Below are 15,180 nucleotides of genomic sequence, written 5' to 3'. Positions count from 1 at the left end.
CTCTGTTGCAATAGTTATGCTCAATTTATAAAATGCATTAAGTTTTCTGTGGCTAAATACTCCAGAGGCATCAGATCCCATCTGATCTTAAGCAGAATGGGAGACTTCCATTAATACCAGGAGCTGGAGGCTGTGGTCCCATACAGACAGGCCAAAATAAAGCTGCTTCAGGTCACTTTGGAGGTATGCTGTTTAAATGATGCATGCATCCTAAGAGGCCGGAAGCTGCACCAAACCACGATCCAATCCTAAGGACTGGAGCACAGCTTTGGTGCAGCTTCTGGACTCTTAGGATGCATGCATCATTTAAACAGCATACCTCCAAAGTGATCCGAAGCAGCTTTATTTTAGCATTCTGTATGGGAGCTGTATTTCAGAGGAAGGAACTGTCAAAACCACCTCTGAGTATTCTTTGCCTAAGAAAACCCTATGAAATTAATGGGATTGCCATAAGTCGACTGATGATTTGATGGCACATAAACATACACACTGAGTGGTGTAATGTCATCTACAGATGAATACCATTTTTATCTTGTCTAATATATTGCTCCTTTACTATGCAATGTACTATCAGTACCATCTACATTTTAAGTTTGAGAGATATTCCATTATAAGACATAATATTCATACTTGGGCATACTTTTCCCAAGACAATGCATAATACCTATCTTAGATATTGTGTGACATCTATGATAAGAGAGACAGGCCTAAACAAGAAATATCTATGTAATACCATGAACCTTTACTAAGAGTATATAGAAGCAATGTACCTAGACTATATAATATCTTTGTGGTATGAAATATCATTTCAAGGAACACAGAAATTATTTTGTAGACTAATAAACAGCATAGCACATGGGGGTGGATTCAATCAAGGAAGTGACAGCCTTGGGTTTTCAGGACCGGAACAGGGCTGTTGATGACCGAGTGTCCTGGAGATCTCTCATTCATAGGGTCACCATAAGTCAGAGGTAACTTGACAGCAGTTAACAATAGTAAACCGCACAGGAAAGCATAACACTTCTTAATAAATTTCCTGAAATTCTTGTCTTGAAGGATACATAAGTGGATGTTTTTATCTAACTAGGTGATATTGTTCTTCACACGTTGTGAGCCCAGGTAACCATAAGGTCTGGGTAATTCCAAGTAGATGCAGATTAGCTAACAAACAGCAAAGTACCTTCCGTACATTAGAGTAAAGAGGCACGGGTGGGGAGCCACATACATTCCACCAGGCAAGTTATTCAACAAATTACTTATCACAGTGAGTTAGGCCTAGGCTCAGCCATTTCCTTATTATTTATATTTTTCCACTAGCTCCTTGAACAACTGTGGTATGATGCTCTTTTAATTGCACATTAACAAGATTCCATTCATATTCTATATGTATGTTGTTTTCTCATACTGTTTCTGGTAGAATGAATGGACAAATGAAGATTTATATCTTGCAGTTGCAAATGTGACAATACTTTGATAACTTCTCATGAGGAAATAGGGGCACTGAATGAATTCACAAATGCTTGTGCAATGAAAAGAAACATTTTAAGATTGGATGTTCATGAACTGTATGATACTTACAGTGTGAAGGCTGTATAGATCAAGTTCATTTATAAGCAGATCAGACTGCCTTTCTGGTGTGGTAATATTGCTATTGAAGGTGATGTTTGGCTTTTGAGGTTTATATCGTTTAACTAGTTGCATGGTTTTATTTTATTTCGTTTTTTACAAGTTTTTTCCTTTGTGCTATGTATAATATCTGAAATCTGATCTGATAATATGGCTTAAATACGGTGCTTAATACAAAATCCTATTTTCAGAGAAGATATATTCTTTGTTGCATGTTGCTTCTGATTACAAGAATCATAATGGCATGTGTATATTTCAGCAAATCTGCTTTGCCTGCTACAGTCTGCATATGCAACAACTCTCTAAACTGATACAGGCTTTCCTGCTGCTGCCTTTTCCCCCTTTACTGAGTACTTCTTATTTTTAAGGTGGATTTTCTGGCATCTGCCAGTCCTACAGCTATTCTGGAATTTTTTCCTCATTCTCCACCTTCAACTCCTTCTACAAGAAAGGTAACTTTTTAGCATTACTGGAAGGAAAAACTCAACCCAAACAACTTGACCATTTCTCACGTCTTGTTTATAAATTATTACCTAAAAGTATATCTTACAGTGTTGTTTCTATATATATAGAAACAGAAATGAGGAGTGTAGCCCTCCTCTCTTGACTTGCATATACTAAAAATGATAGCAATGTATGAATTCAGTCGGCTAGGTTCCTGGTACTTGTGAAGAAACACCAAAGTATTAAGTGGCTAACTCAGTTTAAAGCATTTTTTAATTTGTTAGTTTGTATCAAGATAAGGAGATGTTAGTGTTATCTCTATAAGTAATGTGAGATTTTGAAAAAGAATATATAATTTACTTTCTCCTGGTTTTTTGTACCAGTATTAAATATGTTGAAATATTACCAATCTGACAGGCTTCAGCAATTAACTAGACCATAGCAGCCCATGATTGTTGTTTGAAGATAGGTATTTTCTTGTTATCAGAAAATATTTAAATACTGAAAATTCTTCTTCTTTGGTCACTAGGGAGAGTCAGTCCTTAGAGAGAGTCCACAGAGATCATTTTCTGTCCCAAGATATTTAAATACGTAGATTTGTTAACAAAGGTAATCTCCAAGAGCCTCCCCCCTACCCACCCACTCTAAATAGTTCCTTCTTGCCAACCCCATCACTAATTGACCAAAATTACACACCCATCATAGTCTTGCCTGTGAATGTCATTAGATTGTGGATAAATCTGTTTTGGTTGTGTAACAATTGCTGTGTTCAACTCAATTTTCTTCCTAACTTGGATAGGAATAAATACTGTACACGAAACTGCTTTATACTGAGTCAAATCAGGGCTACATCTGTTTGAGGATTGCCTGTTTAGATTAACAGCAGTTCTCCAGTGTCTTGAGTTTTTTTCTTTCCCACCAACCTCTGCCTGATCCTTTTCACTATCATTGCAGAGTGGATTGACTGTATTTAACTGCAGTTGGTGTACTGAGCTAGACAGACCCAACTGTCTGACTGCATAAGCAGTTTCATATGGTCACTTGGCACTAAACCAGATTCTGCAGAACCCATTGTTTGCTTCTGAAATAAGAGTGACATAAGTAATGGCTTCAAGGAGATTCTGGTATTGTACATATTATTTTGTACCAGAAAATGCTGGATTTCTGGGCTCCGAAACTTTGGTCTTCCAGATGTTTTGGATGCCTGCTCCCAGAATTCCTGACTGTTGGCCAAGCTGAGTGGAGCTTCTGGGAGTTGAAGTGTGTCCAGTTCTGGGCACCACAATTCAAAAAGGACATTGAGAAACTGGAGCGTGTCCAAAAGAGAGCGACTAAAACAGTGAAAGGTCTGGAAACCATGCCCTATGAGGAACGACTTAGGGAGCTGGGGATGTTTAGCCTGGAGAAGAGAAGGTTAAGAGGTGATATGATAGCCCTGTTTAAATATTTGAAGGGATGTCATATTGAGGAGGGAGCAAGCTTATTTTCTGCTGTTCCAGAGACTAGGACCCGGAGCAATGGATGCAAGCTGCAGGAAAAAAAATTCCACCTCAACATTAGGAGGAACTTCCTGACAGTAAGGGCTGTTCGACAGTGGAACAAACTTCCTCGAAGTGTAGTGGAGTCTCCTTCCTTAGAGGTCTTCAAACAGAGGCTGGATGGCCATCTGTCGGTGATGCTTTGATTGTGATTTCCTACATGGCAGGGGGTTGGACTGGATGATCCTTGTGGTCTTTTCCAACTCTATGATTCTATGATTCTATGAAAACCAAAGTTTTGGAATCACTGATGTATAGGATACAGGATGCTGTCCATAAGCCAAAGACTTGCTCTTTTCCCATACTGGATAAAGACATGAGTGTCTGAACAAATCATGGTAACAAAATAGAAGTGAATCTCTATCACACCACAATTGTAATCAAAGAATCAAAATATATGTGTGTTTGTGCACACACGCACCTTCAAGTCACCTGGCAAAATCTTAGAAATATGTGATACATTCAAAGTTAGATTTTATTTACCTTTTGAATGGAAATCTAGTTGGTAGCTATACTGGTAAATAATAGTAGCTGTTGTAAAGCCTGAATATGGTTTAAGGGTTGTTCTCCAATGAGATTTGATGAGAGATTTCTGACTGATATGTGCTTTGCAGCCAGCTGTGTTTTTGAGAAAGCTCACCATTAAATCCAGTGCTAAAATGTGGTTTTCAAATGTAAGGTGTAAAAGCATATCCATTTAGAGTGCAAGAATTTATTTCTCTAAATATTAATGTGGATGTGATCACTATGTGCTTAATACAAGGATATTTGGACATGTATATTAAATAGTGCTGGAGAAGAGTACTGAGGATACTGTGGATAGCCAAAAAGACAAACAAATGTGTCCTAGAACAGATCAAGCTAGAAATCTCACAGGAAGCCAAGATGACTAGAATGGGGTTGTCATACTTTGGCCACATCATGAGAAGGCACAGTTCATTGGAAAAAAATAATAATGCTAGAAAGCATTGGAGGGAAACAGAAAGAGAGGAAGGCTGTATGCTAGATAGATGGACTCTATTAAAGAGCTCATGGGTATGAATTTACAGCAGACCAGTGGAGGACAGGAAGTCTTGGAGATGCCTCATTCATAGGATCGCCATGGGTTGAGATTGACTTAAGGGTGGTTAACATCAGCAAATATTAAACAGATACATATACAATTATATCTGCTTACTTTGACACCTAAATGTTTGTGTGACTTTGTGCAGGGTCTAGGAAACAGAAGAAGAACTACTTAAATCTGATAGATTCTTGTTCTTCTTTCTTAACAAGAATCCTATTTCATGTTTTAAATTACAATCATGTACACACTTACTAGAGATTACACACCACGGAAAAGAATGATATTTGCCTCCAGCTGGGTTCAGACTCTTGCTTTCTCAAGCAGAGATCCACATTTCTGCCAGTGTATTTGTGCCATCCAATGGGTAACAGAGGCTGCTCTCTGTTTTCTATTTCATTCCCGGGAACTCAGTAGCTATTGGGAGTTGTCTTGTAAGCACAGTTCTGTCTCCTCCACCACTCATTTCCTGTGAGGATGTGCCAGGTTAAGTTCTAGTTGCCTTTGTCTATCTCTCTCCATGTGTGAACAGGTGGAATACGCCTGGGTACATCCCTGCAGTTGTTCAGTAGCCAAGGGGGCTGAACTGCACCTGTGACCCCCTCCAGTTCCTCTTGCATATGCAGGATGAGGTCTGTTACATGAGGAGGCACAGGATACCTGTTTCCTTGTGTCCCCAAAGCTACACATGCAATTATAATCAGGGTTATATTGGAACATGACACCTAGAGAATGTCTTAATGTTTAGTATCTTGTTTTCAATAAATGTTACTTTTTATATGTTAGCATGTTAGCTGGAATTATGAAATGTAACTTTCATATTGTTAGCTGTTTACAATTGCTTTTAGTGTTTCTTGATATAAACAAAACTAGTGTACATTTAAGTAGAAAACAATGGATTATATTACTTGTATATCATTTTCTGTTTTAAATTTTGTGTGTGTGTGTGTGTGTGTATTGTATATAAATCCTGCACACACAAACACTTCTTTGGGTGTGGTGTGTTTTTATGGCACACAGTACATTGGAATTTCAGTTGAAATCACACAACTTGCACAATGGCATTCTTTTAAAATTCTAGTAATGAAAGTTGATGAAAACTAAAGGTTTCCATGCAGTTTTGCAAATGTATTCATGCAGGCTGTTTGTCTTAATTCTCTGAATAAAACACTAATTTGCTCACCTTTTGAGTCTTTTCTAAGCATTGTTACCACCTTTTATAAATGTCTGTCTTATAACAAAATATGTAAGAACAAATGTATTGGATTTAATTTTTAAGTTATAAAGTACATATTGTACTGGAAGATAATTCCCACACATAGATAATAAATGATCTCTGTATCACTGCATAACTACCAAAAAAAAAAAAAAAAGACACCTCCCTTAAAACAAGGAGATTTGTACTAATAGAAGCCTCCAGGTACAATTCACTTTCAAAATGAAGATATATGAAGGTTTATTGAGGGGGGCACTGCAAGTGGATCTCCAGTCAGTTCAGACCATTATATCTTGCATTCTCCTTTTGCATATTGCTGCCTCACTTCTTGTGGCAATTAAACTAGAAAGTCTGTAATGACAGTTTTCTTTTCAGCTGCAAGGTCTGGAACAAACTAGGATCATAAATTATGGCCTGAAATTCGTTTAAGATCTCAGACTGTTCCAAAGTTAATAATATCATTTCAACACACCAAGAAATTATTTCAAAGCACACACACACACACACACCAAAAACACAAGAAATATTTTACTAGACTTCCTTTTAAAATTGTGGCTTGCAGAGTGGGAAGGGCAAAAGAGTTTGGTGCACAGGCAGAAGACTAAAGCATGCCTTGTTTTAATAAGCTGGGGTGAGATAGTCTGAATCACATTTTAATAGTGAGAGAAGCTTTTTAATATTGTGTTTATCGTAGGTAGATGCTTCTTATTTTTAAGATTAAATATAACTGTGTAGTCACTACTTTTCAATGTGCATGGGCTCAAATGTATCTTTATGCAAGAAAATAAAATTTGTATTCATTAACCTTCAATATGCATTTATGTTACTGGAAACTTTTTGCCATCCCTCTTTCACCTGATTATGATGTCTGAATGGTTAATAGAGCACCCACAAACCAGCTCTTTTCCCACATGAGGCATTGCTAGGTGTTCTGAATGATGTGACCCTATTTGATAATCAACTTTATGTTCTAAAGCCTCTGTATATTCAACGGCTCTCAATGCTCAGTGACTGCTCACTTGTTAATACTGATGTGCTTCCACAGACACATCATAAAAAATATCAATAGGGTATCCAAGTATATATAGGGTAGCCATGTGCAAATCTACAGCACTGCATAAATAATAATAATAATAATAATAATAATAATAATAATAATGTTAATCACACAGTAAAATACATCAAAATCAAAAGTACACATCACAGTGATACCTTAACTCAGTGGCTCCCAACCTGTGGGTCGGGACCCCTTTGGGGGTCGAATGACCCTCTAATGAAATTCAGAAGAGCTTTCTCACCTCCATTGGAACCTTCTGTATGTGGTTCATTCACCGGTGGGTTGGCCCTACTCAATTCAAAGTTTCATTGTTACAACCGAGAGAACATATATCCTAAAGTATCTAATTTTACATCATATCTATGATATTTCCTAAAAATACAGATTTTCTCCACATTTACTGTTTTTTTTTTTTTAATTTTAATGTAGGCTTCTAGCAATGCAAATGACCCCTGGTCAAGCTGGGACAATGCAACAACTGGTGATAGCTGGGCACCCAAACCTGAAACTAAGCAGAAAAATAACACTTCAAACAATTGGGATGCAGCAGCATTTGGTCACCCACAAGCATACCAAGGTCCAGGTCAGATGAATTTTCTGTAACTATTACTGAGTGTAGTCATGGGATGTTAGATACATACACTGTAGGCTGTTTGTGCATGTTAAAGTAATGGGAAAACATTAAGCAGATTGAGGCTTATAGATGTGTTTGAGCATTGAGATGTCACATGATAGCCTTTGTTTTTAAATACTGTATCATAAAATTTTGCTTCAGAATGTTGTTTTGGTCTTTCTAGCTCTATTGGGATTTGAGGCATGCTGAGCTGGGTGAAGGATGCTGGTTAATTTTTTGCTATTTGTTTATGTGATTTTGGCAATATATATGCAACTGACATTGTTCCCTTTTAGCGGCTGCTGATGATGATGAATGGGATGATGACTGGGATGACCCCAAATCAGCAGCTGCACCTTATCCTGGTTATAGAGAGACAGAACCTTCTGACCCAACAGGACTCCAGCGGGGGAATAGCCGAGGGGGTGCTATGAAATTGCCACTGAACAAGTAAGACTCAGGAGTTTATCAGACAAGGGAAATTGGAAGTATAATCCAATGGCAATCTGAACTCAATCATGGGGTTTAACGTTATTGTGTGAGAGGTGATCACACACAATTTTGGGCAATGGCAAGCTATTTTGGGGCAATGGGAGGTCAGTTTGAACGCAATTTGAATTCACATAAATTCGCTGAACTAGCAAATTCACATGAATGCGTCTGGCCCCACTTTCTTTTCATTTGAAATTAAGAGAAATTCCTCCCGTGTGATAACGTCCTCACAGTCATATATGGGATGAAAAAATACTAAAGGAGAAATGATGAAGCAAACTAGAACTGTTTGAACCACCATTTCTAATACAGTTTCCAGGAGAATAGCTGTGTTATTTTCTCACAGAAAACATGAGTCTTACAGTACCATAAAGCTTAAAATTTTTATTAAGGCATAAACCTTCTGGGTCTGCAGCTAACTTCATCAGATGCAATTCTGATGGGAATAGGTTATCAAATTCAGTAGTATTTAGTTGAAGGAGAGAGTAGAAACCCCCAAATCAAAATTGTAGTCTCAGGTATGTATACATTTAAAATGGATTTGATCATCTTGTTGAAGTGGAAGAGCTGGGGCTAAAATATTCAGGTGGTATCAGAATAGCTGTGCAGATAGAATGCTGCCTGCACAGTCTGTTCATTTTCTAGAGCTGTTGGTAGTGTTTATCCAGTTAATGGACTTAACAGGTTAGCTCTGGACCCCATCCACAAAAGTAGATCACTCTGGTTTGTTAAAAAAAAATCCAGCAAAAACTGTAGGCTCCTTCTGTCCAGTTTTTCCACACTGCATTAAGAACTGTTTTGCCAGTTATGGATTTTATTTTATTTTTTTATAAAATAACAGTAATGGGACATTGTGACATAATCAGAACTACCAATGATTTGAAAGTGAGCAGATAAGAGTCCTGTTGTTGACAAGGGGTAGAGGTGTGTGTTTGTGCCTATTGCACTCTGGGTCGTGACTGGCCTGATTTATAGGAGATAATGGTCTTAATCAATAAAGTCTCAACTAAAGTAGAGCCACTGAATTAATGGAACACATATAAGTCAGTGTGTCTCCCCTTTTTGATACTAGTGTTTGGTTTCGGTCCAGTAGCTGTAAGCTTATCAAATGACAGAGGAGAATTCAGAAGCTTTTAAAATAGTGCTACAGTGACAGTTGGTACTAACTGCTCCTCTGCTCTGTTTGTTCTGATTGGCTGAATGCAGTCAAATCAGAGATGACTTAATTGTAGATGCAGGTTATTCACTTCTAGTGCAGTTGTTACATGCTGTGATTAGGTCATTTTGGCACAGAGATTTTAGTAATAGCTGCATTCATCTCACTGTAAAATATGGCTGGTATTTCTGAATCTGGCAAAGTGCCTCTGAAGAAAGGATTCAATGAATTTATCTCTCTGATCAGATTTCCTGGATTTGCAAAACCTGGAGTGGAACAGTATCTGTTGGCAAAGCAACTAACAAAACCCAAAGAAAAAATTCCTATAATTGTAAGTTCTGTATTTTTAATATATCCGTATATCTAAATTTGTGGCAAGTGCTGAAATAACCACTTTAAAAATGTAAACCATCACTGAAGCAACAAGGGCTGTCTGAATGCAGTCTTTTAGAGTCTTGGTTATGCTGAGCTGTTTGCTTATTGCTTGATTTTTCATGGGAACTGTGTAGCCTGGAGAACATTTCCCTGCAAACTGACTCTCCTAACTTCTTTCAATAGGGACTATACACCAGGACTGGTTCTTTGTTCAGTACCCTAAAGCACAACCAAGCTAAATTGGTTTTTTCAAATAGTTTTTAATGGTTTTTTGTCTCCAATTAGATTTTGTTATTGTCTAGTTGAAATGACATGGAACAATTATACAGTAATCTTAAGGAGACCCAAAAGACTGTACAGAGTGCATTGATTACCTTCTCCAGGCTGATATGTATAACGTAAGAGTCTAGTTGTACCATTACAGTATTAGATCTTATAATGCTGCCTTCTAAGTTATAGGAAACTCTTACTGGACTTCGATATTTAAGAGTATTGATTACTTTCAGATGGAATAAATGCATTTTAGCTCTAAATACATATTTTAAATATTATATTTTGTTGCTTAGGGTTGATAAATATTTTTGTTCCCTTGTAGATTGGAGATTATGGCCCCATGTGGATTTATCCTACCTCTACATTTGACTGTGTTGTGGCTGACCCAAAAAAGGGTTCTAAAATGTATGGTCTCAAGAGCTACATTGAATATCAGCTTACATGTACAGTAAGTGCAGACATCAAAACATCCAGTTACTCTTATATAATGTATATACTCATGTATAAGTCTAGAAATTTAGGTCAAAAATTGACCCAAAAAAACTGAGTCGACTTATCCACGGGTCAATGTAAATGCTCTATATTAGCTTTTATTTAAAAGAAGGAACCATCTCTTGGTGAAAATCAAGAATATAATATGTGAAGCACTGACACCCTCTACTCTCTCATCCATCCACTCTTAAGAGTAAGCACAAAGAGTTGTGTCTGATGGAATTTTATAAGTTCTTTGACATTGTTTTGCTTTGCTTCGCTTCATCCTTTAGATCTTTGCTAAATGTCTCTAAATTTTACCCTCAACTTATATACAATTCATAGCAAAATTCATAATTTTGGCCCCAAAACTTGCCCTCGATTTATACAAGCTTTGCACCACAGAGTTAAATAATATAAACAAGAATATCTAAATAAATAATATCTAATGTGAACATATTATCTTGTTGTGAATATATTTTGGAAAAGTCATAAGAAGTTTTCCTTTGTGCGCTTGTTTCACAGAACACTAATCGATCTGTCAACCACAGATACAAACACTTTGACTGGCTATATGAGCGTCTCTTGATTAAATTTGGATCAGCCATTCCAATTCCATCTCTTCCAGACAAACAAGTTACAGGTAATTTTTCTCAAACTGAATGCTCTTGAATTAGGGCATTTTATAATTTTATCTGATTAGGGCCATTATTTTTTGTTGGGGGGGGGAGTTAATGAAAAGGGGTCAGTTTTGGAAGTGAAATCTTTCAATGTAAATCAACTAAGTCATGCTAACCTTAAAACTGGGGAGAAGAATAGAGGAATCAGTATTCAAAGTGAAAGTAAAAGGAATGGGAACAATGTACTTTTAATAAAATGCATGGATCAGGATTTGGGTTCTTTGTTTTGCACCTTGCAGCACAGTCAGGCTGAACTATGTTACCAATTTATGCATTTTTTCCAAGTAGATGTATTTAAAGGCTGGTGTTAGTCTCACTTTGTTTTGATCTACCTTTTGCTGTGCTTCCTGAAAAAAATAAATTTTAAGATTTCATTTTGTAACAGTGTAACATTTTCAAAAGATAATGTTTCCACTGATTTTGTTATGTGTGTGGTTCAAGTATTGCATCTCATTGTAAAGGGTTGGAACTTGGTCTAAATTTATAAAATATGGGGTAAGCTAAAGTAATTCAGCATGCACCGTCAAAGCACAGTGTTGGAGGAATTATATACCTTTTGGTGGAGATAGAAAACCTATAAAAGATATCCAGAAAGATTTAGAGGGACAACCCTGTAACTATGTAGTGCTGAAAATGCAACAACAAACTGCACAAGAATACTGAACAGTAATGTAGAGTGAATGCCAAGGAAACAGAACTGAGGGAATTATTTAATTTTTCCTTTAGTAAGCTTCCAGCTTAGAATGCCACTATCATTTTGTAAAATGGGCGCATGGACTTGGAATAAAACAGAGGGGAGTCTTCTGAGTTCATTCGATGGGAGTCTTCTGAGTTCATTCAAAATTATTGCTCATTTAACATTTACAGCATCCCTTTTCTCCTTTTCTCTCCACCTCTCTCCTTTTGAGACTGTGCAGATGAAGGAAATGTATGAGTGCTTATTTCCTTCTGCTCATTAGTGTTTTCAGCTTCATTAGGAAATATTTTTAGTGGTAAATTAGATATTGGGATGTGCAGAATAAATGAAATGTTACTGCCTTATATTTTACTTTAATTTCCTCACATTTAATAATTGTTTTGTTGCCCAAAGCACTAAAAAGAATAAAATAAATTTTTAAAAGATAAAGCAGTGAGGAATAATTTTGAAAATTGATGATAAAGCATTTGAGAGAAAGAGCAGAACAAAATATCTAATGGTAGTGGTGAATCTACAAATAATCCTCTAAAATAATTGCTTCTGTTCTCTGATCTTAAAGAGGAATATAGACAGTGATATCTTGATAGGAAATTCTGTAGTTTGGCCACAAATGTGAATCTTCCAGCTCTTCATACCACCTGCCACATCTCCATTGGGGGGAGCACATAAAAATGGCTTCTTCAGAAAGTCATAAAGCACAGAAATAGACTTATAGAAAACATTGTTATTTTATGTTAGCAGAAACTGCACCCTTTAGATGTTTAAATATTAAAAGCAATAGTTTGAAATGTACTTAGAAACCTGTAGCCAGTGGTGACATTTAGAGATAATATTGTCTCCATCAGGCATTTAGCCACTGTAGTCTGCAACAGCTGTATTTTTGTGAACAGTTTTATATTTGTGAAACGTGAATAGTCTTATGTGATTCAAGGTATTATATAAGGGGCAAATACTGATCTCAGATTGACTTGTCTTACTGGGAGAAAAAGGTTCCATTAATTGGGAATGTCAACAGCTGTCACTTGTTGACCTACAGGGCGTTTTGAGGAAGAATTCATCAAGATGCGGATGGAGAGACTACAAGCTTGGATGACCAGAATGTGTCGTCATCCAGTTGTTTCAGAGAGTGAAGTTTTTCAACAGTTCCTTAGCTTTCATGATGAAAAGGTAACTCAACTTGTACCCTTCCAGATATTATTTAGCTATAAGTTCTATCATCCTTCACCATTGGCTGTCTTAACTAAAACTGCTGGGGCTTACAATCCAATCATATTTGGAGGGCCTTTGGATATACCCTAATTAAAAGGTTTTGATGCATAATTAATGGACATAAAACAAACTCAGTTTCTTCCATCTGCCTTGAGAAAATTGTCTTATAGAAGGAAATGTGCTATTAGTAAAAAAAAAAAAAAAAATTCACCATGAATGCTAGCATCTTCCATGATACAATTCATTTGACTTTTTCTGTTATGCAGATGGCTATTAGGAGACCAGAAACTGTACGTGTATGGCTAAGTCTGGGATAGATACTGCTGGCCAAGTCATGATACAAAAAGTCCTTTCAGGTGCTGTTCTTGGAGAGATTTTATACACTTCTTTCAAACAGAAGCCCACTAAGGTTTTTTTGTTTTTAAACATAAACATTGAAAAATATTTACATTTTTATAGTTTTTTGTGGGGTTTTCGGGCTATGTGGCCATGTTCTAGAAGAGTTTCAAGAAGCCCAAAAACACCACAAAAAACTATAGATGCCGGCCATGAAAGCCTTTAACTCCACATATTTACATTTTATCTACATTTGTCAGAATACTCTGGGCTGATCCAAAGTATTTTGGCCCCAAATTCCTCCTAAATACCTCCCCCCCCTTACCTGTTGCCATAATTCTTTACTAAAAACCTGGACAAAATGTGAATGGTGGGCAGCTGACTTCACACGTGGTCCCTGGAAGCCATCTGGCACTGGTTTTGCGTGTGCAAGTTTCTCTGAGATCAGATTAAGGCACCCAGTGACTCACAGGGAATGTATTGCAGGGGTTCATTATTGCTGTGTTTTGGGTTTTCTGGAAAACGTGGAGCAAAAGTAGGTCTTTTTTATTCAGGACCCCAAATTGGACCTGGACATTGTGTAAACAGCCTGAACCCAATGCAGGACTTAGGGCCTGCATAATATAAGTAGCATGCAGTGAGTCCAGGTGGAATTTGGGGTTTATAAATAATGTACACAAGCTCCATGTTTCAAAAGCAGCTAATGTGTAGAAAGGAACATTCTCCCTAAATCTTAGGTTTTGTACTGTATTTGACATCATAAGGCATATGGCTTTCTGAATCTCACCTTCAGTTATTACTGAAGTACATCACTTGTGTCCATGAGGAACCTCTGCCCTTGTTCAAGAAGCTCTTGGGAGCAGGCAAAAATGTCTCGTGTAAGAAAGGACTTTTCAGGATGTCAATGAGTGTGTTTCTGTCACTTTGTTGTTTTTTGTTGTTGTTGTTTGTTTTTTAATTTTGTCCCTAGGAATGGAAAACGGGTAAGAGGAAGGCAGAAAAAGATGAGATTGTGGGTGTTATGGTCTTTTCTACTATGGAACCAGAAGGTCCTGACTTGGATATGATAGAAATGTAAGGTGTTGGATTCCTCCCCTTCATTATTACAAAAATGATGTCATCTCATGAAAAGATGTAAATATTTTTTTTAAAATGCATCTTTAATTTTATATGAATAAATTCCTTCATTGGTATCCAAAACCTTCTGCACTTCTTTGCAAAGTGTAATTAAAGTTGAGGGCTCAATACATAGCAAGATAGTTTTAAAGAAATTGAAGTATTCTCAAAATGTGGAAAGTGTACAACCACAAAAATACATTCATGTATAGGGTTGCCATAATTCTCTACTAAAACCCAGGACAAAATTTAGACCAAAACATAGGACAATTGTAGGATAAAATTTAGGCCAAAATGTAGGAAATTTAAGGTCCTCCATTTTTCTTAAACGTCCTACATTTTGGGCTAAATTTTATCCTACAATTGTCCTATATTTTGGTCTAAATTTTGTCCTACATTTTGTCCCGGTTTTTTGTAAAGAATTATGGCAACCCTATAATCATGTAACACTGCCAAAGTGTAGGTATACCTACAGTTCTGAGAACAATAACTTTGGACCAGTGTATATGTATCGGTGGTTCTTCTTAGTAGTTTCTGTGACTCACACAAATGGGCAATCCTGAGCCTCTGCAGCATTGGTTTAGAACTTTGTAGAACTCAAAGACGCATTTTTGTGGGAAACCCAAGAGCAGTGGCCACCTTTCGCCACGGCTGCTGCTTTAGCAGATTAGCTTGAAACTTCCATAAGTTCCTGCTTTTTCTCAGTGTTCATGTTGCTGCCTTTTATCTTTTTTGTCAGTTAATTATTTATTTTATTTATACCCTGTCTTTCTCCTGGGGTGGGAGAAAGTAAGTTAAGCCATTTTCTGTTGTTCTTT

General features: G+C 36.9%; 1 protein-coding gene across 2 annotated transcripts in view; it reads left to right on the top strand.

The window, feature by feature from the left end:
- The window catches only part of SNX9 (sorting nexin 9), a 75,356-nt gene that overhangs the window by 46,515 nt on the left and 13,661 nt on the right, over positions 1-15,180 (top strand). The window contains exons 5-12 of one of the 2 annotated variants that reach the window (XM_089530125.1): positions 1,995-2,078; positions 7,374-7,527; positions 7,854-8,007; positions 9,452-9,536; positions 10,176-10,301; positions 10,850-10,967; positions 12,738-12,868; positions 14,217-14,320. In XM_089530125.1, the coding sequence (XP_089386251.1) occupies positions 1,995-2,078; positions 7,374-7,527; positions 7,854-8,007; positions 9,452-9,536; positions 10,176-10,301; positions 10,850-10,967; positions 12,738-12,868; positions 14,217-14,320 (956 nt within the window). The remainder of the gene's footprint in view (positions 1-1,994; positions 2,079-7,373; positions 7,528-7,853; positions 8,008-9,451; positions 9,537-10,175; positions 10,302-10,849; positions 10,968-12,737; positions 12,869-14,216; positions 14,321-15,180) is intronic. The other variant, XM_089530126.1, reaches the window with a different exon arrangement.

Source organism: Sceloporus occidentalis, unplaced genomic scaffold, assembly GCF_023333645.1.
Source record: "Sceloporus occidentalis isolate IW3139 unplaced genomic scaffold, rSceOcc1.0.p SCAF_6, whole genome shotgun sequence".
Taxonomy (NCBI): Eukaryota; Metazoa; Chordata; class Lepidosauria; order Squamata; family Phrynosomatidae; genus Sceloporus; species Sceloporus occidentalis.
This window is presented reverse-complemented; position numbering and strand designations above follow the sequence as displayed.